This window comes from Dendropsophus ebraccatus, chromosome 5 (assembly GCF_027789765.1).
Source record: "Dendropsophus ebraccatus isolate aDenEbr1 chromosome 5, aDenEbr1.pat, whole genome shotgun sequence".
Lineage (NCBI taxonomy): Eukaryota > Metazoa > Chordata > Amphibia > Anura > Hylidae > Dendropsophus > Dendropsophus ebraccatus.
In genome coordinates this window covers 45,816,878-45,844,588 of record NC_091458.1, presented here as the reverse complement: position 1 = coordinate 45,844,588, position 27,711 = coordinate 45,816,878, and the positions used below count along the sequence as shown (strand labels likewise).

At 44.9% G+C, this 27,711-nt stretch overlaps 1 protein-coding gene across 1 annotated transcript in view; it reads left to right on the top strand.

Annotated features, from left to right (window-relative positions):
* The first annotated feature begins 22,998 nt into the window (after positions 1-22,998).
* CERS5 (ceramide synthase 5) overlaps positions 22,999-27,711 on the top strand; it is a 43,369-nt gene continuing 38,656 nt past the window's right edge. Inside the window, exon 1 of the mRNA XM_069970008.1 lies at positions 22,999-23,343. Coding sequence (XP_069826109.1) covers positions 23,171-23,343 — 173 coding nt within the window. The 5' untranslated portion in view covers positions 22,999-23,170. The remainder of the gene's footprint in view (positions 23,344-27,711) is intronic.

Genomic DNA, 27,711 nt, shown 5'->3' with positions numbered 1-27,711 from the left:
CATAACCATCACACCACAAGCAAAGGGTGGACGGGAATTTTCTCCCACTTGCAAACCTAAAAAGCTACCACCTATCCCCCATAGCTTGCTAATATATACTTACGCCCCCTCACCCCCCACACCCCCTAAACCCCACCTCTCCGGCCTTATTTCCTACCAATCCCCACCGCTGTCACTACCCCCACTCCTTCACCTATCATATCTATCCTCTCATAAATAACCTTCATACATACATACATACATAAGGCAATAAGTGTTTAGAGCAGAATTGCCCAATCTCCCCTAATGATATATAGATGTCACCACATTTATTACGTGTCATCTTTGCCCCAGGATCATTTTCTCTCCAGATTTTGCTATCTTTAAAAGAAAGAAGAAACATTTGGGGAATTTATCAGAACACTAAGGCTACAGCCACACCTTCTGTAGTGCGCCTGTAATTCCCGAACCCACTATTACGGGCAGCAGAAAGGACCCATTAATTTCAATAGCTCCATTTGCACGCTACATTTGTGATACGGGGCCACAATCAATAGTGTAAACATAACGGACAGGTCCTACTATGGACCCACAATTGCGGCGCGGATTACGGTTCTCTATTGAACAGGTCAATGCATTGTGGGACATGTAAGTGCAGCTTATGTACATAGCTATTTACAGCCTACAGAATGTGTAAATGAGGCAACCAATCAGATTTCACTTCTCAGACATTTATAACATTGTCATTTAAGGCAAATATTTACACTGATGTCCAGTTTATATCAGTTAGGCTGGGTTCACACTACGTTTTTGCAATCCGTTTAACGGATCCGTTTTGTTTGTTTTTTGACGGACAGAAAAATGAGGTCGACCACGTCTTGTGTTCGTCAAAAAAAAAAAGGGTTTCGTTTTTTTAATAATGGAAGTCAATGGAAAAACGGATGCACACAGTTGCATCCGTTTTTTGCAATCCATTTTGCATCCGTTTTTTTTCCAAAAACGTAGTTTGAACCTAGCCTAACTAATACAACAAGGTGGAATAAATGTACCCCGGGTAACCCATCACTTTGTTGTGTTACTGTGGCAGCCAATCAGATCAGTGCTTTTAAGTTGTCAGGGCAGGTCCCAAGAGCTGTCATCAGATGATATCCTATGGAGGGAGGTATCATCGGCAATAAAATGTAATTATAAAGAATAATGAGGTCATTGTGGTAACAGTGTTTCCTCCTGTGTATGGCCTCGGGTGTACAATGTGGTTACTGGCTCCATGTATAACACTATACATGTGTTAGATCAGGGATGGGGAACCTTTAGCCCTCCAGCTGGAGCAAAACTACAATTCCCATCATGCCTGGACAGCCAAAGCGAAGCATGATGGGAATTGTAGTTTTGCCCCAGCTGGAGGGCCAAAGGTTTCCCATCCCTGTGTTCGATGCTGATTTGCTGATCCTCTAGACATGATACTTCAGGAGGTGCAGGGATCCCATCTGTAATTCAGTATCTATAAGTTTTTATGAAGATTTTAATCATGCATTAATAAAATTTAAATGAAGTGTCTTACTGTCTATACAGTCTCCACCCAAATACAGAAGAGCACCCAGTGCACAATGAGCCCATTCAGATCACATTGAGCACAAATCTTAAAAATAGACTTTCTTCTGAAGAATGTGTGATTTCTGCTATATATATATATATATATATATATATAATATATATATATATATAGGATATCACGTCTTGCTGCAGGGCTTTGCTAAAGATAAGTTCAGTTTATGACTAAAATTACTGTGAACCAAAGGTCCTGAAATCTTCGGCCTTCTGCAAATTATCCTGCAGAGATAGATTAGGATTAAAGTTCAGGATTACCGAGCTGGCACGATGGAGACCTGCAACAGCATATGGCTGGGAGAACAAATACGGCCTGGGAACCAGATTCACAGATACTTGTCGCTTTTAGGAAATGGAGAAGTAAATGATGATTATCTCTCGTTTTCTGCATGCTCCAAATTCCTACAGCAATCTCTTGGCTAGTAAAGGCCTGTAGACAGAGCGTGTTTACATTCTAGTTATAGCCCTGCAGGCTGGAGCGCTATTATCATCATCATCCTTTATGTAACACCAGCATATTGCGTAATCTTCTCATAGTGTATATCCTGTTTACATTTTCTGGGCAGTTACTGCTTCCTGCTATCTGGCCAAAAGGAGAGTAGGACTGTTTTTCAATGGGATTTAAAGGTCATTTCATATATGGTTGTTTACATGTTTTCCTGGACTCCCTAGGGCTGCATCCAACTTCTTCATGCCAAATGATCAGACTCCAGCATGCTTACCATGTGCTGTGTCCACCACCTTAAAACATCTCCTAAATCTGCTTTCCTTAAAGGGAAACTATCATCAAGGAAAGACACCTATATATTAAAGGGGTAGTGCGGCGCTAGACAATTATTCACAAAATAACACACATTACAAAGTTATACAACTTTGTAATTTGTGTTATGTTAGTGAATGGCCCCCTTCCCCGTGTTTCCCCCCACCCACGCCAGACCCGGAAGTGTGATGCACTATACTCACCTGATTCGTGTCGACCCCCGCCCGCCATCTTGGGACAATGATGTCATTTGGCGGCCGCGCGAACCGCCCCATCCGTCCCTTGCGCCGGCCCCCCTCTGCAGTGTCATCAGCTACTCAGCCGCGATTGGCTGCGCATAACTGTGCTCAGCCAATGGCGGCTGAGCAGCTGATGACGCTGCAGAGGGGGGCCGGCGCGAGGGACGGATGGAGCGGTTCAGCCGGCCGCCGGAAGATGACATCATTGTCCCAAGATGGCGGGCGGGGGTCGACACGAATCAGGTGAGTATAGTGCATCACACTTCCGGGTCTGGCGTGGGTGGGGGGAAACACGGGGAAGGGGGCCATTCACTAACATAACATACATTACAAAGTTGTATAACTTTGTAATGTGTTTTATTTTGTGAATAATTGTTTAGTGCCGCACTACCCCTTTAACATCTCTGCAGCTTACCAGGAGAAAATGCTCTTTGTTATGCAACAATTCAGTCAGTGTAATGTCACTGTGTGGTTACAGAGGCTTTGGTGCTGTGTGACAGGAGAGCTGACCATACAATGCGAGCACCCCCAGGATTCTCTGCTACTAAATGTGGAGGTGAAGTAGCTGTACACATACACAGTGAAGAGAGACACTTAGTGGCCATATGTAAAACATTGCTTTAAACATAGGGAAAAAAAGTATATTGCAAAATTTGATAACAGCCCATTAATATTTTCAAGCCATTATACACATTGATTGAAAAATAAAAACGTCTTTATTGTGCAAAAGTAATGACAAATATTTAGCCTTTTTTCACAACAAACCTAGGTAAATGTTATTTGGATGTTACTATGATTCTGAGACTTGGTAACTATTGCATCCTTGCTTTTGATTCAAAAATGATTACTTTGTGTGCTGCAGATATTTTTTTTGTTTACCTATCCATAGCATAGGTGATAAGGATCTACGCAGTGGGAATCCCCACAAATCGTGAGAACATGTGCTTGGCCAACACTCCATTCACCCCTTCACATGCTATGCATCTGTGGAAGATGGCTTAGTACTGTACTATGTCACTTAGAGATTAAAACGCACTTAAAAGGAACCTGTCACCAAGACAATGCTATCTAATCTATCGCCATCATGTTATAAAGCAGGAAGAACTGAGCAGATTGATATATATCTTTGTGGGAAAAGATTTAGTATAACTTGTAATATGTTGAGTACAATCCTTGATCATTCTGGGTTATGGAGTCCAGTGGGCGGTGTCACTCAATGGACTGGACTCTTTAGCATTAAAACATCAGAGATTTCAATCAATAAATTAAAAGTTATACAGAATTTTTTCCCATAAAGATTTATATCAATCCGCTCAGCTCCTTCTGCTCTATAACCAGTGGTGGATTAAATGTACCCTGGGCCCCGGGCTGTCCACCCAACCTGGGCCCCCCCCCCCCAGTCAATTCGCCCACATTATAATCCACTACTGCCCTCCCCCACGCTGTCCCCAATAAACACTGCCTGCCTCCCCTCCCTGCTGGCCCCAATAAACATAATGTTCGGTCCCTTGCTGCTACCCCCAGTAAGCATTGCCCACCCCACCTCCACTGCCCCCAATAAACATATTGCCACCTCACCTGGTCCCCTGATGTTGCCCCCCCCCCCCCCAAGGTCACAGCAGCACAGAGGATGTCAGGAGAGGAGGGTGCTGATCTTATAGGGGAGGTCGCAGGTTCCCACAGCATAGAGGATGTCAGGAGAGGAGGGGGCTGATCTTATAGGAGAGGTCACAGCAGCACAGAGGATGTCAGGAGAGGAGGGGGCTGATCTATAGGAGAGGTCATAGCAGCACAGAGGATGTCAGGAGAGGAGGGTGCTGGTCTATAGGGGAGGTCACAGCAGCACAGAGGATGTCAGGAGAGGAGGGTGCTGATCTATAGGGGAGGTCACAGCAGCACAGAGGATGTCAGGAGAGGAGGGTGCTGATCTATAGGGGAGGTCACAGCAGCACAGAGGATGTCAGGAGAGGAGGGTGCTGATCTATAGGAGAGGTCACAGCAGTACAGAGGATGTCAGGAGAGGAGGGTGCTGGTCTATAGGGGAGGTCACAGCAGCACAGAGGATATCAGGAGAGGAGGGTGCTGATCTATAGGGGAGGTCACAGCAGCACAGAGGATGTCAGGAGAGGAGGGTGCTGATCTATAGGAGAGGTCTGAGCAGCACAGAGGATGTCAGGAGAGGAGGGTGATGATCTATAGGAGAGGTCCGAGCAGCACAGAGGATGTCAGGAGCAAAGGGTCTCCCTCTTTCCCCCCCCCCTTATAGATTGTCCCCCTCTGCCCCCCCTTATAGATGGCCCCCCTCTTTCCCCCTTTATAGATGGTCCCCCTCTTTCCCCCCTTATAGATGGTCCCCCTCTTCCCCCCTTTATAGATGGTCCCCCCTCTTTCCCCCCTTATAGATGGTCCCCCTCTTTCCCCCCTTATAGATGGTCCCCCTCTTTCCCCCTCTATAGATGATCCCCCTCTTTCCCCCTTTATACATGGCCCCTCTCTTTCCCCCTTTATACATGGCCCCCCTCTTTCCCCCTTTATAGATGGTCCCCCTTTCCCCCCTTACAGATGGTCCCCCTCTTTCCCCTTTTATAGATGGTCCCCCCCCTCTTTCCCCCCTTATAGATGGTCCCTCTTTCCCCCTTTATACATGGTCCCCCTCTTTCCACCTCTATAGATGATCCCCCTCTTTCCCCCTTTATAGATTTTCCCCCTTTATAGATGGTCCCCCTCTTTCCCCCTTTATAGATGGTCCCCCTCTTTCCCCCTTTATAGATGATCCCCCTCTTTCCCCCTTTATAGATGGTCCCCCTCTTTCCCCCCTTTATAGATGGCCCCCCTCTTTCCCCCTTTATAGATGGTCCCCCTCTTTCCCCCCTTTATACATGGTCCCCCTCTTTCCCCCCTTTATACATGGTCCCCCCCTCTTTCCCCCTTTATAGATGGTCCCCCTCTTTCCCCCCTTTATACATGGTCCCCCTCTGCCCCCCCCTTATAGATGGTCCCCCTCTTTCCCCCCTTTATACATGGTCCCCCTCTGCCCCCCCTTTATAGATGTCCCCCTCTTTCCCCCTTTATAGATGGTCCCCCCTCTTTCCCCCTTTATAGATGGTCCCCCTCTTTCCCCCCTTTATACATGGTCCCCCTCTGCCCCCCCTTATAGATGGTCCCCCTCTTTCCCCCCTTTATACATGGTCCCCCTCTGCCCCCCCTTTATAGTTGGTCCCCCTCTTTCCCCCTTTATAGATGGTCCCCCCTCTTTCCCCCTTTATAAATGGTCCCCCCTCTTTCCCCCTTTATAAATGGTCCCCCTCTTTCCCCCTCTATAGATGGTCCCCCTCTCCCCCCTCCCTCTATAGATGGTCCCCCTATCCCCCCTCCCTCTATAGATGGTCCCCCTCTTTCCCCCTCTATAGATGGTCCCCCTCTTTCCCCCTTTATAGATGGTCCCCCTCTTTCCCCCCTTATAGATGGTCCCCCTCTTTCCCCCCTTATAGATGGTCCCCCTCTTTCCCCCCTTATAGATGGTCCCCCTCTCCCCCCTCCCTTATAGATGGTCCCCCTCTTTCCCCCCTTATAGATGGTCCCTCTCTTTCCCCCCTTATAGATAGTCCCCCTCTTTCCCCACTTATAGATGGCCCCCCTCTTCTCCCCTTTATAGATGCCCCCCCAGTCAGTAAATAACACAAAAATAACAAAATACAACTCACCTACCCTACGTTCCCCCGTCGATCCTCTCTCCTTCTGCAGTCTCCGGCTGATGTGCGGCTGCCGGGGGTGTCCCATCTTAGGCAGCTCCTAGTGCCGCCTGGGCCTTGACTTCCGGTACACAGAGCGTCTCTAACGTGCGCTCCCAGTACCGGAAGTCAGGGCACCGGGTGTACAGGGAGCTGTGTGATGCGCACGCTGCCGGGGAGAGGACGGGACACCCCCGGCAGCCGCACATCAGCCGGAGGCAGCCGGAGACTCTTGTGACCGCAAGCGAAACAATGCTTGCGGTCACAAGAGTGCAGTGGCGAGGAGAAGGGGGCCTCCCGGGCGGCATTATAATGTGGGCGGCATTGCATGGGCCCCCCCCCGGAGCCTCGGGCCCCGGACGGCCGCCCAAACCGCCCACATTATCATCCGCCACTGTCTATAACATGATGCCGATAGCTTAGGTAGCATTTTCATGGTGACGGGCTCCCTTTAAGAAGGGTTCGAAAACCATAGCTGGTTCCCTACCCAGAAAAAAAAACTGTTGTCATCAGTTTTGGTGACTAGAAGTAAGTTATAATAGCGCACATAACCTGAGAACAAGAGTGGTGCTGTTTCTGAAAGAAAGCAACCATATTTTTATAATTCTTGACAGAATTGTTCTATCCAAAGGATAGGGGATAACTAAGTGACTGCTGGGACCCCTGCTGATCACCAGAACAGGGGAGAAATGCCCCCCACAATGCATGGAGTGCACTGAGTTTGTGACTAGCACTCTATTCATTCTCTATGGATCGGTGCTCAGCATTGCTCATATTCCTTACTGCAAAGCACCATACACTAGACAATAAATTTAGTGTTGGTTGTACATTGTGTTGGACATTTCTCCCCTCTTGGTCACCTAGTTATCCCCTATCCTATGGAGACAAATTTCAAATCTTTCAAATCTTTCAAATCTTCAATTGTGGAATTTTTGGAGGGTTTTCAAAAATTTAACTGTTTGGATCATAATTCTATCACAAGACCATCGAAAGGTAGATGAATTACTAATGTTATTACAGAGCCAAGAATAACTCCATGTGGGTCAGTATGAATTTTCCTAAGGAAGGTTCTTAAAACGGAAACAAAATATCTTAACCCAAGTCTGCTTGTGTAGCACTGTAATTTCCCTTGGTTTAGAAATGTGTAAAGAATTGTGTTTATGATTCAGATTAATAAATATATATATATATATATATATATATATATATATATATATATAGGGGGGGAAAAAACATACATGTAAAATACAATGAACATTTGTTAGGAAATTACATTGGTTTTATTTAGTGATTCCAAGACACATAACAAGCATAACACTACAAGGGAGCCCTCTAGAGGCCAGATACAGAAATACAGTAGACGGAACTGTTTACACACTACTCCCTTGGTCCCATTTGTTTGCTTGTAATTCTTGTACTTCACTTTTCTCATACTATCCTAGCACTTTTCTGTACAATTTATCCCCATGTTCAGTGCATTCCATGGGAAATGTTACTAGTATATACACTGAAACAATATACACCAGATGTTACCCATGGCTTTGAATGTAAAAAATACAAACAGTGTATTAAAAGTCCTTTGCGAGTTTCTCTTGAATTGAAAAATCTAGTCAACTACACGTATATATGCCAACATATATCTCCTGAATGTAACGTCTGTAGGGGAAGTCTGGCTGGTTGTGGCTTTCCCTAGAAGTATCAGCTATTTACATGGAATGTCTGGATCCAGCCATGGATGCAAGGGTCTTCTATCCAGGCTAGTTCTTGGCTGATGATACTTAATCAAACAATGCACTTGATGTTGGCTTAAAGGGGTACTCCAGCAAAAAAAAATAAACTTTAAAACTGGTATCAGAAAGTGCCAGAGATATGTAATTTACTTCTATTAAAAAATCTCCCCTTTTCCATTACTTATCAGCTGCTGCAGGGACTGGTGTATTCTTTTCAGTTTGACACAGTGTTCTCTGCTGCCACCTCTTTCTGTGACCGGAATAGAGCATTAGCAAATCCCCATAGAAAACATCTCCTGCTCTCCAGACTGGAGATTGCGAGGGGCGGAGCTTGTGGCAGGGGGGCGGAGCTTGCAGCGGGTGATCGTGGGGGCGGAGCTTGTCGTGGGCGCTCGCGGGGGCGGAGCTTGCCGCGGGGGGGGTGCCGCAGGTGAGTGAGGAGGCTATGCTGCGGGTGAGTGAGGGATGCCACCGGTGATGGGGGGGCAGGGGGCTGTGTGCTGCGGGTGAGTGCTGGACAGTGCTGCCGGGAGGCTCTGGACACAGGGGGTGAGCTCTGGGCTGGGGGTGGCTGCTGTTAGAGAGGGATGCAGTCACAGCTGCGCTGATCGCTGTCTCCCTCTGTAACAGCAGCCACCGCATCAGTGTTCTCAGTCACTTCACTGTGCTGGGACTGAGGACACGTGATGCCGACACGGAGGGTGGGGGCCAGGAGCAGGGAGCCTGTCGGAGTGGACTGAGGTCTGATGATTCTATGCAATCCGTGGGGGTGAATGCAGCTGGATAACAGCAAAACTGTGCAGAATCCGTAATAACTTTATATTGGAAAGATGGAAAGCTACGGGTGGGCAGCGTATTAATGCAAAAATAATTTTGGGGGGAATACCCCTTTCAGTCTTCCTATAGTTATTAGCTGCTGTATGTCCTGCAGGAAACCCTTTTTAATGGGTTGTCAGGATTTGTGCAAGGATCTCCTCCACATTAGTCTTACAATGTTGGCAAACAAGGGTATGGGGGTAAAGATTAGCACCAAGTTCCCCCCTGTGGCTGAGGTTGTGATAACCAGCACTTGGAATGGGTGCCATTGTAAGCTTTTTTATTAGACTTGTTATCTCTGGTTTGGAGGTTACAGAAATGCTTTGGCTTTTTTTATGACCTAGTTTCATGTATTATAAAGTACAGTAGTATGAATTATTCAGTGGTGTAAATAAAGTACAAGTATATGCATGGCAGACGTGACCTCAGGAAAAAATGCAAAAACTAAAATTGATTGACAATCAATTTATGTATTCATCTTATAGAGAATAATAGTATTGGGTGAATATATATACAGGCTAAAGGCTTTGTGCCCTTTTATACCAACTACGTCAGTTTTTAAAAAGTGGGTTGAACTTTGCATAAAAGGGAAGGGGGCATAAATGCTCACACTGGATTTACTACACAATGGGGGAGATTTATTAAACTGGTGTAAAGTAGAATTGTCTTAGTTCCCCCTAGCAACCAATCAGATTCCACCTTTTATTTTCCAAAGAATCTGTGAGGAATGAAAAGTGGAATCTGATTGGTTGCTAAGGGCAACAAAAACAATTCTTCTTTACACCAGTTTGATAAATCTCCCCCTATATGCTAGAGAGCTGGCAAGTATATTGTACCTGAAATCTAGTATATTGTAGCTGAAATCTACGCTAGTATAGAGCTACAGTCGTGGGCTTTTACTAATGATCGACATGTGAAGCATCACGTCTGTGTGCCTGATTCCAAGGAGAACCAATAAGGTTTTGTGAGCTCAGGTTTGTGCATTGAAATAAGAACCTGAGTTATACATTTTGTGGTATCTCTGAAAGAAGTGGATTATGTGCTACAAAAAATATATAGTGCCCCTGGGAGCTTAGAAAGAGGCCAGCCATTAAGAAATTAGTCAGTGTTAGTCAGAGGAGGGGGATCTGTAGCTGTACAGAGTGTTTTCCCATTTTTTTTACCATGCACTACCATGCTACTCTGATGAAGAGGCTGTGCCTTGAAACACGTAATTCTTGTAATAAACCTTTGATTTTACATCAAGTACTACTACTCCCATCATTGAAGGAGTGATGTCCATCTGATGCCGTCAGCGGTACCAAAGTCCCGCATCTCCTTGCACGGTTGTACCTCCAGCTGGCATAACCTTCCCTTGATAAAATTGTTGAAAGCAGATTCAGAAAAAAAGGTGTTTCATCAACTAGCACACTGCCCACGCTTCTTACCTTTACAGTGTTCCCTTAGTTACTGATACATACCTCCCAACTTTTTTGATGGCCAAAGAGGGACAGTCACACACAGGGGCGGATTAACCTTGCCATAGGCCCCGGGCTGTTCACCAAGCCTGGGCCCCCCCACCCCACTGTAACTATGGCAGCATTAGTGTGGTGTTCATAGTACAGGATAGATAATGTCATGATGCCCTGATATATGCACAATCACTGTAAAAAAGCTGCAATTTTTTGAAAATCATGGCAAAACTGTAGAAGACAAAACACCACTGAAAATACAAGTGTGTTTGGGTGGTCATAGGTCCCCCAAAGCGGACCTATTATAGTCTGCTACTGATCATACATACAGGATCTGCTGCAGATTGATGCAATCACACATACAGGATCTGCTGCAGATTGATGTAATCACACATACAGGATCTGCTGCAGATTGATGCAATCACACATACAGGACCTGCTGCAGATTGATGTAATCACACATACAGGATCTGCTGCAAATTGATGCAATCACACATACAGGATCTGCTGCAGATTGATGCACTTAGGGTCCATTTACACAGGAAGATTATCTGACGGATTATCTGCCAAAGATTTGGAGCCAAAGCCAGGAATGGATTTGAAAAGAGGAGAAATCTCAGGCTTTTCATTATGACCTGATCTCTTCTTATAGTCTGTTTCTGGTTTTTGCTTCAAATCTTTGGCAGATAATCTGTCACAATCTTTCTGTGTAAATGGAACCTTAGGATGCATTTACACAGAGAGATTTATCTGACAGATTTTTGAAGCCAAAGCCAGGAATGGATTTGAGAAGAGGAGAAATCTCAGTCTTTCCTTTATGACCTGATCTCTGTTTATAGTCTGTTCCTGGCTTTGGCTCCAAAGATCTTTCAGATAAGTCTGCCTGTGTAAATGCACCATTAGTTACATTGATATCTGCAAATCTGCAGCAGACCCTGTATGTGTGACTGTATCCTTAGGCCCCAGTCACACATCAGCAACCTTCTCTGTAATTATGGACCCGCAACTGCAGACAGGATTACAGATGTGTTTCAGTAACTGTCTGCAATTGCATGGACGCACAATGGCTTAATAACATGGCGCCCAGAACGGATCTGTAACACCTACAGATGTGTGTATGGGGCCATAATGTCACTTGATTCATCTGAATATAACAATTTTATAACAAATTAAACCACATGATAGAATAATGTTCATGTTTGGGTTTATTTTACAGTTAAAAAAACAGACAAGTGTAGGGACTGTGCCTCCAAAAGATAATTGGGAGGTATGCTGATATGGCTATGGCATATGTGCAGAGATTTCCTATGATTAGAACAATTTCTTTGCCTAGAAAACTCCTTTAATTGAAAATATAATTTAGGGCTCTAAAGTGCAATCTAGATACATATGTAGAAACCAGTGATCGGCACTCCAGCTGGCCGAGTTGCCTGGGGAACAATCAAGTAATCCGATAAAGTGTTCAGGATGTGTTTTATTTACAGATATAGGACGTTGCATGCGTTCCGGCCATCAGGTCTTCATCATATTCAGCATACAAAGCAATGCATAATGCAAGGTGCAGCAATTTAAGCACACAACGGCAAACAGAAATGACATTGTCAGGGGTATCATGGGACTTGGCAAACGATTAACCCTTGTTACATTTTGTAACATAATATATAATTACAACACAATGACAACAATTACAGAGCGAACACAAAAGATAAATAGAGATGTGAACTATTAATAAAGTAACAACATGGCAGGGTAACATTATTTCCCTTTTTTATTCAATACTGTGAGTATGAAATTGATCCACTGGGTGCGACCCCTTTCCAGGAAACTGGAGGCCACATACCAGGAATTCCAGCAGAAACAACCGCCCGGTTACATCACCTCCAAATGTTTGGAGCCGTTATTAACGGTTTCCCATAAAAAAGGTAAACCATGATAAAATGATAGGAGCTCCATGAAAGAGAACAGAGGTACAAACTAATTGTGTAAAACAAACAAATACTACTATTAAAATAATAATAGGGTCTAGGGTATGAAGGTGATTGTCTTTTAATTAATCAGTTTCTTTTTCTGGCCTTGAGCGTGCGGATGATTTATTAGCAGATTAAACTTCTTCAAGAGTGAAAAGTTTTATTTCAATCCGTTTTGTTTACAGAGCAACATATCTCCCGGAGCTGTACAGAGGCTGTCATTCCTGTTCAAGGGAAGGGATGTTAAAGTGAATGTACTAATAGGTACATCGCTAGTTTTTTTTTACATTAACAGACCAGCGCCAGCGCGGGGATGCCACTGCCGTGGTCCTTTTTTTTAAACCGCTGCCCATTCCCCTGCACATCACTGGTCTATTCCCGAGCACTAGCCCTGTCTGAAGCACTGGGGACGGGCCCACCGGCCCCCAGTGTGACGAAACCCACTCCCCTCTGGGACGCGGCTCTATCAATGGAGCTGTGTCAGGGTCCTATTACACAAAGTGATTTTTAACTATTAACGATAAACGATCGCAAACGGGATTGTTTATTGTTAACCTGAAATCGTTCACCATATTATACAGAACGATAATCGTTAGTTACGATCGTTATTGCAATATTACTATGATCGTTTACTTTATCTGATCCCGGCAAAACAATTAACAATGTGCAATTACACTGAATGATTATTGAAAAAAAATCGGAACTACAGCGAACGAATGTGGTATTACAGCGAACGATTAACGATGATTTTAGGTTCAGATTTAAATTAACAATCAACGACACACAATTTTTCGTTCACACAGAATGTATATCGGTAAATTTGAACGATATAAAAATTTTTTGCACAATATTCCTTCTGTGTAATAGGGCCCTCACAGAGGGGACCGGAGATCGTCACACTGGGGGCCAGCGAGCCCACCTCCAGCGCTTCAAGCCGGAGCGGTGCCCCATAATAGACCAGCGCCATGGGCAACAGTTCAAAAAGAGGACTGCAGCACCGGAATCCCAGTCCAATGCCACAGCTGTTAGAGTCCTCGGTGGACCTGGTATTAGAAATAATAACGAATCTTTATCCTACGTTCCACGTCCAGCACTGGCGCCATTCTGGAGCCCGAGTGACGTCACTGTACAGGATGCTACAGCCAATCACTGTCCTTTAAAGTCACCTAAGCTTCCTCTTGTATGTGACCACTGAGACCAGTAATTGGCTGCAGCATCCTGTAAATAGGGCGTTTCCTTTATTGCCAATAAAGCTTCCCTGTCGCCCATTAGCAGCACAAGCTTCCCCATATGGTTGTGCTGCTAATGGGACTAAGGGAAAACACATTAACATAAAAAATGTTAACTTAGTTGTGTCTACATAGTATGTTCTGAACTTACGTAGTGTGTACTCTCAAAGGGTGGGTTTAGACCACGGAATTCTCGCGGATAAATTCCGCAGAATTCCGTCGCCTGTACGCGCTCACGGCCACAAGCCTTTCCGCCGGCTCCATTGACACCATTCTACGGCCCGGCTGATTCTGCATTCAGCCGAAAGAATTGACGTTACAATTTTTTCGGCAGAATGCGGAATCAGCCAGCCCATAGAATGGTGTCTATGGAGCCTTTGGAAACGCGCACGGCCGTGAGCGCGTACAGGCGATGGTATCCCGTGGAATTTATCCGCGAGAATTCCGTAGTCTGAACCCTCCCTAAGGGTGCCTTTACACAGAGAGATTTATCTGACACATTTTTGAAGCCAAAGCCAGGGATGGATTTGAGAAGAGGAGAAATCTCAGTCTTTTCTTTAGGACCTGTTCTCTGTTTATAGTGGATTATATTTGGATTAAAAAAAATCTGTCAGATAAATCTCTGTGTAAAGGCACCCTAACTCTTTGGCCCACCTACTACAGCTTAGTAAGAACAGAAAAAACCTGGGGGAAGCCCTCAAGCCCATGACAAGGCTGTGGAACCACAAGTCCCTGCCTGGTGTTGTACCTGGGCTGCCTGCTGGGTATAACACATAGCTACAACCAGTAATATAAAAAAAATAATATAAAACTAAATAAAACAAACCTTTATTATGGATCCAGTATACAAAAGTGGTCCCTTAGGGTTAAGATGGCAGTGAAATGAGATATAAATGGAACAGTATAAGAAAACCTCAGGACTAAAATATATGCACAGTGTATTGTCCAAATATTTGCCTCTTATTTTTAAACTGGTGTAACTTGTATGGTCTGTATTATTAGATGGACTGACTGCTTTTCTGCGGTTTACAGTAAACGCTCATAAGCAGTCACCTGTAAAACCTTTAGGAATGCACCAGGTTTAGCGAAAGAATCTGACATAATGATTGACTGGTCAATATTTTGACAAATAGCAAACCTTTGTTTACGGTCTGGGAATGGTGACAAAGGTAAGTGCTACAAATAATCTATTCTGAAGTCCCCATACACATGGCCTCTTGATTTAGAGGGGTATTCCGGGAAAAATGAACCTTTCCCTTATCCACATAACAGAGCCTGTGGGGCCCGGTATGGAAAACGCCAGGGGGTTCAGAGGTCAGATCCCCTGTGACCTCCTATTTTTTCCCTATGCTGTGGATAGGGGAAATTAAATTTTTCCCGGAATACCCCTTTAACCATGTACATGTGCTATAAGAGGAAAAGGAAGAAAGCTACTGACCTCTGACATTAGGTAAGGCTGGGTTCACACTGCTTTTTTCCTATCCGTTCAATGTATCCATTTTTAATTGGCTACTTTTAACGGACAGAAAAACATAGTCAACACTATTTTTTTGTATGTTAAAAAAAAACGCATCCATTTTGAACTTTTTTTTTTTTTTTTTTTTTTTTATAATGGAGGCCAGTGGAAAAACTGATCCAAACAGATGGCACACAATTGCATCCATTTTTTGCATGAAACGTATACATTAAACAGAAAAACGCAGTATGAACCCAGCCTAATCTACCTGGGAGCAGAAGGAAGGGGCAGTTGAATACCCTCGTGTCCTTATTTCCTCGCCATTGACATCTGCCATCACAGCCCCCTAAAAATCTTGAGTGAACAAGAGCTATAGAAACAACCATGTTTACTTATTCAGCTGCTTCCAAATCTGCTATTATGCTGTAAAATAAAGAGTTTCTGTATATGTGTTGTTACTTCCCTGCCAGCAGACACCACTGTTGTGGATATCATTACGGATGGTAGTGAGTGGGGGTGGAAAGAAAATAACAATAACTATAGTAATATAATAATAGTTGCTAGGAAGCAAATTCAAAGGTGGCAACCAATGTGGTTGTTCTTCCTGTCACTTTAGCAAGAATGGTAGAAAAAAACAAAAAAAGAAGAAGACATCTGAAAAACAAGCTTTACCTCCCACTTTTAGTTGTGACCAGGGGCACATTATCCATAAGGCCTCAGACAACATCCCCAGCTTGGCCCTTTAACTGTGGGAGTTCATAATGATAGAGCAAAGAGACATTGGCTCCCTGCTCTGCCAATCACCCTTGTGGAGGCAGTCAGCATTATTTGGGTGCACAAAAGGGGCCTATCTACTATATTAGGGGGAAAGAGGGTACCTAACTACTATATGGGGCACATAGGGGGCCTAACCACTATATGAGGGCAAAGAAGGGGCCTTATAAGGGGCACAGAGGTGCCTAACCACTATTTGGTGGCCCACAGGGCCTTACTATATGGCATCACAATACTATTTGGGGGCACAAGGGGTCTTTAGTATTTGGTTATCCATAGGAGCTATATTGGGGCACAGATGGGACCTACTTACTGTATGTGCTGGTGCAAGGAAACTTACATGCTTGTCTGACAGATTGTGCACAGAAGACTCGTGGCCTGTGCTGGAGGAAAAAGAAGAGTGACCAATATATGGTTAACCCCTAGACGACCCAGGGCGTACCTGTACGTGCTGGCGTTGCTAGGGGAGTTCAGAGCTTTGATCCGCCGCAGTCCTGGGTGCGGCTTGTAGCCCGGGACCACGGCTATTAGCGGGCACGGTCCGATGGCCGTGCCCACTAATTAAGTATTCAGATGCAGCTGTCAAAGTTGACAGCTGCATCTGAATACTAGCTGTCCGCCTTCCCTGGTGTCTAGTGGGGGGATCGCATCTAACCTGGGCTGGGGCCTGCACCATAATGGCGCTGATCCTGGCTCGGCACTCTATTGCTTTCGGCTGCTTTCTCATTGATCTATGCAGTATAACTATACTGCAATGAGAGATCAGTGTACTTATACTAGAAGTCCCCCAGGGGGGCTTCTAGTATAAGTGTAAAAAAAAAAAAAAAAAAAAAAAAAGTGTTATTATTAGTAAAAAGCCCCCTCCCCTAATAAAAGTGTGAATCACCCCCTTTTCCCAGGTTATAAATAACAATAAATAAATAAACATGTTTTATATCTCCACATGCGTAATTGCCCAAAATATAAATTTATCACATTCCTGATCTTGCATGGTAAACGGCGTACGCAAAAAAATTGTAAAATTGCTACATTTTGTACGCAAAAGTGCGCATCAAATCAAGAAAAATTGCAATAAAAAGTGATCAAAAAGTTGTATATGCGCAATCAAGGTACCGATAGAAAGAACACATCATGGCGCAAAAAAGGACACCTCACACAGCCCCATAGACCAAAGGATAAAAGCGTTATAAGCCTGGGAATTGAGCAATTTTAAGGACCATATATTTGTTAACAATGGTTTGAATTTTTTAACAGCCATCAAATGAAATAAAAGTTATACAAGTTACATATCATTGTACTTATAACGACTTGAGGAACATATATAACAAGTAAGTTTTACCCCAGGGCGAACGGCGTAAAAACAAATAAAAAGATGTGGGGTTTTTTTCAATTTCACCACACATTTAATTTTTTCCTGCTTTTGCAGTGTACTTTATGCATAAATTCAGCCCTTAATTGCAAAGTACAATTAGTGGCGCAAGAAATAAGGGCTCATGTGGGTCTCTAGCTGAAAAAAATGCAAGTGCTATAGCCTTTTAAGCAGAAGGAGGAAAAAACAAAAATGCAAAATTTGAAATTGGCCCGGTCCTTTAAGGGTTAATGTATAGGGGGATATCGTCTGTGTATAGTACTGTATATGTTTTCAACAGGTTTCAAATACCGGCTTATATTGAACATCTGTTTGTAAACACACACACACAGTAAAAATAATAATAATAATTATATATATATATATTATATATATATATATATATACACACACAGTAAAAATAAATATATATATATATACACACACACACACACAGTAAAAAAAAAAAATATATATATATATATATATATATATACACACACACACGCAGTAAAAATAAATTATATTATATATATATATATATATATATATATATATATATATATATATATATATACACACACACACAAACACTAAAAATAAATAAACACATACTTGGGCACCTTTCTATAGTTCACCTCGGGCTGCAGAGTGACTTGATTCACCCCTGCTTATGACTTACTTAGCCAGTCACATGTATCTTCCCATTCCTATCTGTGATTATCGGGCTGTCAGGTGACAGTAATACATTCTTTGCATTCAGAAGGATTATGTTGCCTTTTGGCTAAAAACAAGTATCTGTAATCAGAATTCAGTGGTTCTATCGGGAACTGCAGGGCTTCAGAAGCCCTGGTCCTGGCACAGTTAGATATCGCTAATGCTGCATTAAACAAATGTCAGGATCACAGTGAAGCAGAGAAAGTAGTCATTGTCAGCTGCAGAGCTACTGACACAGGCTGCTTCCCCAACAGTAATTTCTATTCTAATTAGGGATGGTCCGAACCTGCCGAGGTTCAGGTTCGTACGAACCCGGACTCTCGGCAATGATTCCCGCTGTCTTAAACCTCTGTGGAGAGGGTGGATAAAGCGGGAAGACCGCCTGGAAAACTGGCTGTATCCCGGTTTTCCTCTTAAACCTCTCCACGGAGGTTTAAGACAGCGGGAATCATTGACGAGAGTCCGGGTTCGTACGAACCCGAACCTCGGCAGGTTCGGACCATCCTTAAAGGGAACCTGTCACCCCCCGTGCCGGGGTGACAGGCTCCCGACCCCCGTTAGAGCCCCATATACTTACCTAATCCCGCCGGGTCCCGCTTCTGGAGGTGGTCGGGTGACGGAGATCTCAGCCGCTGCAGCCCGGCGCGCGCGCTGAGAGATGAGTCCAACGCTCATAGAGAATGACGGAGCGCTGGACTCTCCTGTCATTCTCTATGGGTGTTGGACTCATCTCTCAGCGCGCGCGCCGGGCTGCAGCGGCTGAGATCTCCGTCACCCGACCACCTCCAGAAGCGGGACCCGGCGGGATTAGGTAAGTATATGGGGCTCTAACGGGGGTCGGGAGCCTGTCACCCCGGCACGGGGAGTGACAGGTTCCCTTTAATTCTAATGTATATTAGAATAGACATTAGGGGAGGATCAACATTTTCTTCAATGAAGTTTTATTACGTTATAAAACTATAGAAAAAGATATAAAAAATATATTTTTTTATATGACACCTTTATATGACACCTTTAAGTCAGTCATGCACAAACTATAACTGTCAGCCACATTTGACCAAGCAGATATGTTTATTTTACTTGAAACCATGCAAGTCTATGTTTTTATAGGTAACAAAAGCTCTGATATCCGAACATTTTTCAGAAATAAATGAAAATCCAAAGTTTTTGGTCACCTACAAAGTATAGTTGTTGTGTCATCCTTATCCAGAGCAGAATCTACCTGTACAGGATTCAAACAAATACTGTATCAGATTGGTTACTATATACAATACTGGCTTCTGTTCTCTGCTCTGGTTGTTACATGAAGCTTGTTTGTCTCTGGGCAGCATAAGTCCATCACCTCACCCAGGTATTTGGCTTTCCTGATCTCTTTGGTTGCCAACTGTTGTCACAGGAGTGGGAGCAGTAAATAATACAGGTGACTGGGGCCTTATTTACTTACCAAAGGGTATTGGCTAATGGTACAATAATACACTAGGTGGTAACTGTCCAAAGGTTGCAGCTCACGACTAAATCAAACTTACAGAGTTTGGACGGAATCCTTACAATCGTAAGAGAACGGACCAATCAAGGACCCAAGGAATTGGTTACTTTAAGAACAATGATTACTGTTTATTTCTTTTGTCCATTGTAAAAACATCCACTTAATAAGCAAGCTAGTTTCACCTCTTTTACCATCACACTATGTTTTACTCAGATTTGCCATAGCTGTATTCCTGTTTTCCAGGTAGTCGTGGGGTTGCATCCATCTTCTCCAGCCAGTCTAAGGCTGAAAGTGTGGGGTTTTGGGGGCCTTAACTTACTGTAGTTTCACTCATCTCTACTGTAAGGCTATGTTCCCACACATTATTTTTGCTCAGTATTTTGCAATCAAAACCAAGAGTGGATTGAAAACACAGAAAGGATATGTTCACACACTGCTGAAATTTAGTGGATTGGTGTCATTTAATGGAAAATATCGGATGTTATTTCAAAACAATGTTAGTTGGGGCATTAGCTTAATCAGAAGAGTGGGAAGAAAGAGAGCACCCATAAATAAAAGGGAATCACACATGCACAAATAATTGTGAGGTATTTAGTTTGTTCCAGGAGAATGACACCATAGACCCAGTGGCGGGTTATAATATGGGCGGTTTGGGCGGCCGCCCGGGGCCCGAGGCTCTGGGGGGGCCCATGCCACGCCGCCCACATTATAATCCGCCACTGCACTGCCAAGGCTGATGCACGGCTGTCAGGGGTGTCCTGTCCTATCCCCGGCAGCGCGCGCAGCAGAGAGCTCTCCGTGCGCCTGTGGCTAGACGGATGGCAGGTGAGTTGTGTTTTTTTTTTTTTTTTGTGAGTTATCTGCTGTGCACGGGGGGGGGGGGGGGGGGTTAGAAGAGGGGCATGATAGGAACAGTAGTGTTGCAACAGCTTGAGGACCAAAGGTTTACCATCCCTGATCTAAAGCATTAAAGAGGTTGTTCAGGAAACATGAATACTTGGCCAAGCTGCCGTGGCTGTAGGCTGTCCTGTTCCCCAGCCACTGCTGGATCTTGGACCTACCACAACGCACTGTATTTTCAGAACATACGATGTGCTCACATAAGAAGCAGCCACACAGTATAGAGTTAATTTCTGGTAGGAGCGCAACGTCATTGTATGTGATGAAAACACAGAATGCGTTGCTGAGTGGGCGGCCTGAGATCTGGCAGTAGGTACAGGACAGGTAAGTATTAGACATGAGTAAAGATGAGCGAACCGGGTTCGGGTTCGAGTCGATCCAAACGTTCGGTATTTGATTAGCGGTGGCTGCAGAACTTGAATAAAGCTCTAAGGTTTTCTGAAAAACATGGATACAGCCAGTGACTATATTCATGTTTTCCACATAGCCTTAGGGCTTTATTCAAGTTCAGCAGTCAGTGCTAATCAAATGCCGAAAGTTCGGGTTCGGATCGACTCGAGCATGCTTAAGATTTGCTCATCTCTAGAGATGAGCGAACCGGGTTCGGGTTCGAGTCGATCCGAACCCGAGCGATCGGCATTTGATTAGCGATGGCTGCTGAACTTGGATAAAGCTCTAAGGTTGTCTGGAAAACATGGATACAGCCAATGACTATATCCATGTTTTCCACATAGCCTTAGGGCTTTATCCAACTTCAGCAGCCACCGCTAATCAAATGCCGAAGGTTCGGGTTCGGATGGACTCGAGCATGCTCGAGGTTCGCTCATCTCTAGTAAGTATACATTACTGACATGTCCCCCGCAACCTTTAGAAGCCTGGCCAAGTATTCATCATTCCTGGACAACCTCTTTAACAGTCAGAATCGGAGCGCATCCAGGCACCTAAGAATTGCAGTGGGAGTCTGTTAACAAGTGACAGCCACCTCCTGACACGGGTAGCATGAGGACTAGAGATGAGCGAACCGGGTTCGAGTCGATCCGAACCCGAACGATCGGCATTTGATTAGCGGGGGCTGCTGGATAAAGCTCTAAGGTTGTCTGGAAAACATGGATACAGCCAATGACTATATCCATGTTTTCCAAATAGCCCTAGGGCTTTATCCAAGTTCAGCAGCCACCGCTAATCAAATGCCAAAAGTTTGGGTTTGGATCGACTCGAGCATGCTCGAGGTTCGCTCGTCTATAATGAGGACTGATCCTAAACCTGTGCCATCTCATGGGCGAAACTGCCCATTTAAGGGAATGGGAAGAGGTTAATAAATTAAACACTTACTTTAATGTAGACAAGATTGGGATATTATTTACATCTTTCTGGTTGTGATGTAATATGCGCCAAAAACGTGCATCAAAGATCAGTTATCATTAGAGATGAGCGAACCTTGAGCATACTCGAGTCGATCCGGACCCGAACTTTCGGCATTTGATTAGCGGTGGCTGCTAAACTTGGATAAAGCCCTAAGGCTATGTGGAAATCATGGATATAGTCATTGGCTGTATCCATGTTTTCCAGACAACCTTAGAGCTTTATCCAAGTTGAGCAGCCCCCGCCAATCAAATACCGAACGTTCGTGTTCGGATGGACTCAAACCTGAACCCGGTTCGCTCATCTCTATTGTCTTCCACTGATCAGTGGTCCCACTCCTGTGCTTTTTAGCCCCCAGTAGCATTTTTTTTTTTTTTTTTTCAGTGGGCCTAAGCAACCATTTTTGGGCTGCAACTTCAAGCTTGTGGCCATGTTTCACAGCCATTCATAACTTTTTTTTTTCTATATTGCTTCCATCAGAGCAGAACAGATCTGACCATTTATTCTAATAAGGCCATGTTCCCACATACCTAGGAACGAATGTGGCCAAAACCATACCCCTATATGTTTAACAGTAGCAGCACAATATTGCCAATTACTTGGCAACACTGCGTGGCTATTGGTGAATGCATGGGGGTGCGATTTCAGCCACATGCTGTCCTAGGTGTGAGAACATGGCATAAATGTATCCCCGTTTGGTGGTGATGAGGTTGTCAATAGAGATGAGCGAACCTTGAGCATGCTCGAGTCCATCCGAACCCGAACTTTCGGCATTTGATTAGCGGTGGCTGCTGAAGTTGGATAAAGCCCTAAGGCTATGTGGAAATCATGGATATAGTCATTGGCTGTATCCATGTTTTCCAGACAACCTTAGGGCTTTATCCAAGTTCAGCAGCCCCAGCTAATCAAATACCGAACGTTCAGGTTCGGATCGACTGGAACCCGAACCCGGTTCGCTCATCTCTAATTGTCAAGGCTCCTTGCCAGGCTTCCCTTTCCCGTCTATCCATCCACACCTACCTAACGTTTTTGTAAAAACAGCACCACCCCTGTCCCCAGGTTGTGTGTCGTATTGCAATTCACCTCCATTCACTGCATGTTTCTAGAAGGAAGCAATCCTGTTTTTCTAAAACTGGATAATCCATTTAATTTCGCTCTCCCTGTACTGCTAAATTGATGGAAAATTATCAACCTAGCTATGTCCCCAAAGGGTTAATACATAATTCCAGAGGCCATTCAATGGGGAGGCGCTTCTCATTTCAACCAATCAGGTCTTTGCTTGTATTTTACAACCCAAACAACCAGCAGTGATATGATTGGTCGCTATAGGCAGCAGCACTGATCTCCACCGCGCCACAGTTCTTAAGCTGTCGCACGTAAATGACGTCATGAGGAGGGGACGTGACAGGTCGGCCGCCTCCTCCTCTGGGTGCAGCAACAGGGCGGCCGCGCTGGGCCGATATTCCGGGTGCGGTCTGTGCAGGGGGCGGGGCTGAGCAGCAGCATTGTCAGGGCCCGCCTAGTTTCCGTGTCAGACCGAAGAGTGGGGGAGCGCGTCATCCCCCGGAGCTGCTGCTGCCTCTGTGCCGTGTATCTCGGCGGCGGAGCTGCTAGAAGATGTCTGCCCTCTCGGCCTGGTTCTGGAATGAACGCTTCTGGCTCCCACAGAACGTCACCTGGGCGGACCTGGCGGACACGGAGAGCGGGGAGCAGTACCCGCGGGCTGGACACCTCCTCTACGCCTTCCCCACGGCGCTCGGGATCTTCGCTTTCAGGCTGCTGTTCGAGAGGTGAGAGGCCGCGACCCCCTGCCCATCCCTGCGGAGCAGTCCCCATCCCACCAGTGCTCACCGGTCCCCATCCCACCAGTGCTCACCGGTCCCCATCCCACCAGTGCTCACCGGTCCCCATCCCACCAGTGCTCACCGGTCCCCATCCCACCAGTGCTCACCGGTCCCCATCCCACCAGTGCTCACCGGTCCCCATCCCACCAGTGCTCACCGGTCCCCATCCCACCAGTGCTCACCGGTCCCCATCCCACCAGTGCTCACCGGTCCCCATCCCACCAGTGCTCACCGGTCCCCATCCCACCAGTGCTCACCGGTCCCCATCCCACCAGTGCTCACCGGTCCCCATCCCACCAGTTCCATCCCATAGCGACCAGCGTGCTCCTCACAGGGGAGCTCCACCTCTGACCTGACAGTCCACGCTTATTAGTCACCCTGTGCACTCTGTTGTCTCCATTGTGTGCAGCCTCCATAGGGACAGTACTGTATCCTACCCATAGACCTCCATGGTGCAGGGGAGAGAAGTGTCACCAGGGAGATGGGCAGCTGCTTATCTCCTCTGCTGGGCAGCTGACTGGGATCTCCTGTGTGTACTGGTCTCCTCCTGCAATGTGTGTACTGGTCTCCTGTATATATACTGGTCTCCTGTAATGTATGTACTCTGTACACAGATCTATACCACCCTGCACAGTATGAATGAGAGGGCTACACTGTAGCTGTAAGGACTGTGTGTCCCATAGAGGATTTCATGCTGCCCGCCTCCCCGCTGTGTGGTTACATGTAGTGTCAGCGCTGGCATCTAACCTGAACACATGAAAAGACAAGGTCCATTCACTTTTTTTACATTGAAGTTTATGGTGACGATAGTCAGTGTCTGTAGTGTAACAAAGCCAGAGTAGGTTATGGGGGAAGATTCATACATTAGTTTTTTTTACAGATGTTTCCCATGATTGATGCTTACTGGGTAAAGCGTCTTTAAAGGGGACCTGTCACATTTAAAACACAGCCCGATCTTCAGGCAGCATGTTATAGAGCAGGAGCTGAGCAGATTTATATATAGAGTTGTGGGAGAAGTTTCAAGATAACTTGTAATATATTCAAGTAATCTCTGCTGATTATGGGCTGAATGATTGACAGCTCCCTCTATATGGACACTTGTGTGCAGAGAGCTGTCAATCACAGAGTAGGACCGCCCACTCTAGAATGAGCAGAGATTGACATGAATAGATGACAAGTCATCCTGCATCTTTTACCACAAAATTATGTATCAGTCTGCTCTATAACATGCTGCCTGCAGGTCGGGCTGCATTATCGATGTGACAGGTTCCTCCTGCTCTATAACATGCCGCCTGCAGATCGGGCTGCATTATCTATATGACAGGTTCCTCCTGCTCTATAACATGCTGCCTGCAGATCGGGCTGCATTATCTATATGACAGGTTCCTCCTGCTCTATAACATGCTGCCTGCAGATCGGGCTGCATTATCGCTGTGACAGGTTCCTCCTGCTCTATAACATGCTGCCTGCAGATCGGGCTGCATTATCGATGTGACAGGTTCCTCTTGCAGACAGTTGTAACACTGCTCTGTTGTACAGATCCTAAGATACCTGCAGTGAACATCTGGAATCGTGTGTGTATGCACCATCATTGTATTACTGCATCTAGCAGCCAGTACACAGAGGTGGTGCTGGTCTGCCTGTGTATCACATGGTCCCTTCTTATAGGCCCTGTTGGAGTGTATAGATGTAGTGTCACCTGCAGAGCTCTGATGGATAGGGAGCATCCTTTCCCATGGAGCACTGCACTAGTACTGTCCATAGACCTCAGCAGGTACCATGTTGTGCTGCCTAGGGACTATACTGCTATGTACTGGACGCTAAAATAAAAACTTGCACTCTGTGTTCTTTGTTCTAATGGGGATTATATTGTTTAGGAGCATGTTGAGGCCTTCCTCTGGATTTCTGCAGTGTATCTTTCCAATAGGAAAAATACACAGTGTGAACCCAGCCATATACCTCTGCATGGAAAGTGAGTATTTATCAGCCACTTCCAATGACAGATGATGAAGGGGTGTCACACAACGATGGGAGGCCTGCTCGGTGGCTACAGGTGTCCAACCTGGAAAATTTTAATGTACTACAGATATATAGCTAATGCAGGGGTAGGGAACCTTGGCTCTCCAACTGTTGCAAAACTACAACTCGCATCATGCTAAAGCTTTGGCTGTCCAGGCATGATGGGAGTTGTAGTTTTGCAGCAGCTGGAGAGCCAAGGTTCCCTAACCCTGGGCTAATGTTGGTCAGCGACTCCTGTGTCTTCATAGCCCTGTACCATCCATCAGATGCCGTACCTAACCAAAGCCTGGAAAAAACACTACACATTTCACTTGTGACACCTCTATTCTGTAATATTATAGTAGATAGGAAAATATGAATGAAAATATAGAATCAACATGAAGCTTAATAACTATTGACCTGAGTGTGTGGTAATAGCTGAGCTACAGGGGGACGGAGCACTGCTGTGCCCTTACCTGCTCAGCTCTGTACTTTAACCTTTAGCTCACAGCGTAAATTGTGGGGCAGCACCGCTCACACCTTCTATAGGGACAGAGGGATGGACAAGTATCATACTAGAGTGTGCTGCGGAAATCACCATATACCCATGGTATACAGTAATTATACTGTGTGTGAGATGTATATACAAATGCAGCTGTGTGTCCATGCTTAATGTATGCGTTGAACTGAAGTATGTTTTACCCAAATCTTCCTTCATGTGAATAAAGTTTTAGAATTCAACTCAAATGACGTTCGGGCCTATGACCTCATGTTCACATCAATTTTGGGGCCTTAAAAAATTATTGAGGGAACAGCCCTTAAAGGGTTATTTCCATCTCAACTAACACAGTTCTTCTTGTAGGACTCAAGTTAAATATTTTTGCAAATGCATTCACATAATAATAATAATAATTATTATTATTATTATTATTAACACAGATTCCGCTGCACTTTACATAGGTTTTGCCAATTATTGCTCCCTGTCCCTAATAGGGCTCACAATCTAAATTCACCTATCTGTATGTTTTTGGGCGTGGGTGGAAACCCACGCAAACACGGAGAGAACATACAAACTCTTTGCAGATGTTGCCCTTGGTGGGATTTGAACCCAGGACCCCAGCGCTGCAAGGCTTCAGTGCTAATCACTGAGCCAGCGTGCTGCACATAACAAACTTGTCTTCTTCTGATATGCTGCTCTTTTCCTCCAGTTGTTGACAGCTTGTTGTCTAGGTTGCCGACCACCACTCTGCTCTAAAGGCAGTGATCTGGCTTGTATAGTATGGAATAAAGATATCAGGAGAAGGAGACAAGTTTGCTTAATGAATGAATTAGCAAAAATATTTAAACAGGCGAACCCTACAAGTTTATCTCTGTAAGTTGAGATGGGAATAGCCCTTTAACCTGTAACTGCAGGTCTCCATGGGCTGCTAGGAACATAGAAACATAGAAGATTGACGTCAGAAAAAGACCACTGGGTCCATCTAGTCTGCCCTTAGTATTTAACTTAAGATAGATATGTGTATCCCAGGCATGTTTAAATTCTCTTATTGTAGATCTACCAACCACATCTGCTGGAAGTTTGTTCCAAGCATCTACTACTCTTTCAGTAAAGTAATATTTTTTCACGTTGCTTCTGATCTTACCCCTAACTAACCTCTCACTGTGTCCTCTTGTTCTTGAGTTCAGTTTTGTGTGAGGTTGACCCATCGATGTTCTCATCATTTTTTCTATTTTACATTTAACAAGTGAAAGCTGACCTTTTACTATAAAGTCACAGAAAAAAACTATAATTTCTTCTTATAAAATGTATTATTTGGCACTCTAATATTTCTTACATGGCATAATAGAGGTACAGGTACGACTGAGCCCTCTGTGGCATGTGTACAATGGTAACTAGTTAAATGGAACGCTATTGTGTACGTGCTTGGGCTTCATTGCCTTCAGTGACCCGATTGCAGTCAGCTAGGGATGTTGGGACATTTCCTGAACACGTGTGTTTGTAATTGCAGCGCACTGCGCTTTTGAGCTCAAGTAAAAGATGTATACCTGAACAGAGTCACTAGCTAACTACATTTGGGCCATTGATGTCGATGGGACCCATGCCTGTCTGTGGTTGTATGTGTCGTCATCCCTTTCTGACAGGTTGTCAACGTAGTTGAGATGTGATACATGGTAGGGTGCAGGGTTTACATGAGCAAGTTACATGTGAAATTAACACCTAAACAAGTATGGTTTAATGAATGTAAATGGAGTACATGCTGTGGACATGGTCACAGTGGTTTGGAAGGCATGCTGTGGATTCTACACAATGCAGCA